We start from the raw sequence: 4064 nt of genomic DNA on the forward strand, positions 1-4064 counted from the left end.
TAAGCCCGAGCACATTCCCGAAACTTTTTTCCACATACTGCTTTGTTTACTCCAAAAACCTTCAATTTCACATTCTGAGACAAATGGAAGATACAATGCCCATGGTGGGACGACGGATATACCTCAGCTATTGCCTTGATGAGACTTTGGTTTCTATCCGAAACAAACACAATTTTAGGATCGTCCGGTATAACCGTTTTGAGCTTCTTGAGAAACCAAGTCCAACTATCATTTTTCTCGCCATCCACTACACCAAAAGCAATCGGATAATGGTGATGATCGGGATCTTGAGCCGTAGCAACAATTAGCACTCCACCATATGCAGTCTTAAGGTGGGTTCCATCCACGATGATCACTTTTCTCATGACTTGAAAGCCTTCAATGGAAGCTCCTAATGCAAAAAACAAGTACTTAAACTTTTGTTCCTCATCCACTTCTACATACGAAACTGTACCATGATTCATCTTCTCTAACATGTACATATACGAATGCACAAGCCTAAAACCATCCTCTGGGGTACCTCGAATATCATTTGCAGCTTCTTTTTTCCCTCTCCACGCGGTAGAGTATGACACTTGCACACCAAATCGTCCTTGGACCAAATCAATAAGATCTTTTGGAGGTGGTGTGCTAAGTTTACCCGGATAATCTTCAGCCAACAAAGAAGCAACCATAGTTGGTGTGCCTTTCCTTCTACTTCGCCGCCCGGTACTTGTACTTGACCGAGAGCATGAATGAATATTTCTATGAGTTCGTATAGAAAAAGGCTTAGTCGTATCACGCCTCGCAGCTCGTATATACCAATCACACCCGTTATGTGCTTCCGAACATGCCACCACATATCTCAATGGCTCCGACTTCTTTACAACAAACTCAAAGACATTATTATGTCCAGCCTTTTCAACTAAACTTTGTATTGCTTCTTTGCTTATAAATTCTTGGCCTACCGTAATATCAATCTCATCTTCCCATAAAATAGTTTCGGATGCATTCTCTTCTACATCTCTATCTTCATTCTCCACCACCGCCGGATATTGTTGTGATGGTTCTCCAACATACATAGCAAGGACACCACCACCACTATCATCCGCTCCACCAATTAGAGGAATATCTTCACTATTAGCAACATATCCTCTAACCAAATCCTCTCTTAAAAATTGATCAAACCCCTCATTTTCATCGATCCCCTGATTTTGTTCAACGTCATTGGTCACTTCGACATGCAATACACTTCTAAGCCCTTCTTCACTCACATCCTCATAATAACACACAACATCTTCATCATCACGAATATAATTTGGTCTTAGCTTACGTCCTTTGAATGTGAAGGGAAAGTAACTAACTCTCAGTTTTGTCGTAGCCTCATCTACCTTTTTCTTCCTGCAAATCTTCTCAACCATCTTAACATATGATACTTCCCCTTTCGATTTATTCATAAGAAAAGAATACACTTCTTCATCTTCTCCATTAGAAATCCAATGTACATCTTCTCCGATACTTGTATAGTATCCGTCATAAGCAAAGCGTATGACTGAATTCCTTTTCATTGTCCCTGAAAAAGAAAGAGAAAAAAAAACGGCCTATAATTTCATAACTTTCGTAGCAGACCATCAACATAGTTGTACGCATTTGTCCCAGTTGTACCAAACTTGGGGTTTCCGTAACTACTTAGTTGTACCCAGTGGTTTCAGTTGTCCCAAATCTGCAATCCTAAAATATTTCAACAAATAACCCTATTCAAGTTACGAATTCAACTTAATCATACTACACTAAGAAAAAGTATACTTACCTTACAGTTGTACGAATTTGTTCCAGTTGTACCAAACTTAGGGTTTCCGTAACTACTTAGTTGTACCCAGTGGTTTCAGTTGTCCCAAATCTGCAATCCTAAAATATTTCAACACATAACCCTATTCAAGCTACGAATTAACTTAATCATACTACACTAAGAAAAAGTATACTTACCTTACAGTATGGTGGGAATACAAGAAGAAGAAGAGAAAAAATATGTCTTTGGAGATGCAAGCTTTAATGGTGAGCTTTAATGGTAGATGGAGAAGAAGAAGAAGTAGAAGAAGAAGAAGAAGAAGAAGAACGTCGGAGCTGCAACGTCGGAGCTGCAACGTCGGAGCTGTTGAAGAAGAATAAGAAGAAGAAGAAGAAGAAGAAGAAGAAGAAGAAGAAGAAGAAGAAGAAGAAGAAAGTCTCGTACGTTCCTACGTTTAATGTTGTAAAAGGTGAGACATTTGGTAGGTTTGTTTTTTTAATGAGAGAAGAGAGAGAAAATTTTTGATTGGTTGATAAAAAATATGTTGATATTAAATTAAATGTATAATTAAAGGGATAAGGGGTAGAGTTGGTTTATAAAAAAATTGGGAAGGAGAGGGGGTAGTGAGAATAAGTAGGGGTTTTTCAAAAATTGATTTTGGCCAAAGGGGCCAATGAGATTAAAATCCTGTCGGGACTGTGTTACAAACAACGAACCGATATCTGGGAACCCGCCCGGGTCGGGTCTCACCCTCACCAATTCCAAATGAGCTTAAAATTGGGCTTTTCAAAATACATGAGGCCAGTTGAGAAATTTTAGAGAATGGCGGGGGCGGGAAGGAATATTTCACGAGGAGCCTAAAATGCGCCAAACTGCACACGTCAGCAGTCCTTGCCACCAAGAGTATCCAATAAGAACCGTCACGTGTAAGAGCTTTCCTTCTTTTTAAGATTCCTTTTCAACCGTCGATATGTTTACATGAAAAAGCAGATCCAACGGTGCAGATATCGATCCGCGTCAATCTATTTCATCCAATCATATCACTCCATACGATCTATATAAAATTATCCTCTCAAGTTTTTATAGGTGATAAAGCAATCCACAGCCATTTAACCTCTCAGATCTCGTTAAACCTAGAAACCTCGAGAAACTGAATTACGGGTTCCGAAAGCAGAGAAGAAGCCCGCTGAGAAGAAACCAGCTTCCGAGAAGCCTGTGGAGGAGAAATCAAAAGCCGAGAAAGCTCCGGCGGAGAAGAAACCAAAGGCCGGAAAGAAACTCCCGAAGGAGGCTGGTGCTGGAGGTGACAAGAAGAAAAAGATGAAGAAGAAGAGTATCGAGACTTACAAGATCTACATCTTCAAGGTGCTTAAGCAAGTTCATCCCGATATCGGAATCTCAAGCAAAGCGATGGGGATTATGAACAGTTTCATCAACGATATCTTCGAGAAGCTTGCTCAAGAGGCGTCGAAGCTTGCGAGGTACAATAAGAAACCTACTATCACGTCCCGGGAGATTCAGACTGCTGTGAGATTGGTGCTTCCTGGAGAGTTGGCGAAGCATGCTGTTTCTGAGGGGACTAAGGCCGTCACGAAATTCACCAGCTCTTGAATAATTGAGTTAGGGTTTTTTTCTCTCTTATCATCTGGATGTTGCTGCTTTAGGGTTAATGGAATTTGGGAGAACTGAATTAGGGTTGTTAGATTGTCTTTTAAGTATCTGTTTCGTTTGCGATTTTTACGTTTTGTAAGTACTTCTGCTGCTATTGCTTATATTTGCTCTTTGTGCCCAATTCTATCGTATCTAGAGTTGCTCTTTGTTTTACTTAGTTTCATCTATGCCTTTAATAAATTACATTGTGATCTAGTAACCACAATTCAGTAAGTGCCCTATGAAGAGTGATCATAACATGAATTGTTTGTGGTATATATATAACTTCAACCGTTGTTTTAGCTAATATGATCTTATGTCATCGTGCATTGTAATCGTTGTTGATTATATTATCCAACTTGTGCTTCTCCGGATGTGGTTTCTTTTCCTGAATCGAGTATTGTTGATAGCTGAGTGTTCTTTTTTATTTCCAGATTTGTTTCAGTAGCTGAGAGTTGTTTGTGTTATACAGTACTTGCTAGAATATTCTATAGCTTTAATACTCGTTTAGTTTCTATTGCTTTTGTTTCATGTTGTGAACTATGATTACATTGTTGTTGCTGGTTGCATGCTTGATTTGTTCTTAGTATTGGTTTAGTACTTTGAGATTACGTAAAGCAGTGTGTGTGATGTGAAATGGAGTAGA

General features: G+C 39.3%; 1 protein-coding gene across 1 annotated transcript; it reads left to right on the forward strand.

Moving 5' to 3' along the window:
* Positions 1 to 2007: 2007 nt before the first annotated feature.
* On the forward strand, positions 2008 to 3634 carry LOC9298821 (histone H2B.11). Its single transcript, XM_021016788.1, has 2 exons — positions 2008 to 2034; positions 2906 to 3634. The coding sequence occupies exons 1-2, from the start codon at positions 2008 to 2010 to the stop codon at positions 3377 to 3379; spliced, it is 501 nt and encodes a 166-aa protein (XP_020872447.1). The 3' UTR covers positions 3380 to 3634.
* Positions 3635 to 4064: the final 430 nt, after the last annotated feature.

This window comes from Arabidopsis lyrata (genome assembly GCF_000004255.2).
Source record: "Arabidopsis lyrata subsp. lyrata unplaced genomic scaffold ARALYscaffold_189, whole genome shotgun sequence".
In the NCBI taxonomy this organism is placed as follows: domain Eukaryota; kingdom Viridiplantae; phylum Streptophyta; class Magnoliopsida; order Brassicales; family Brassicaceae; genus Arabidopsis; species Arabidopsis lyrata.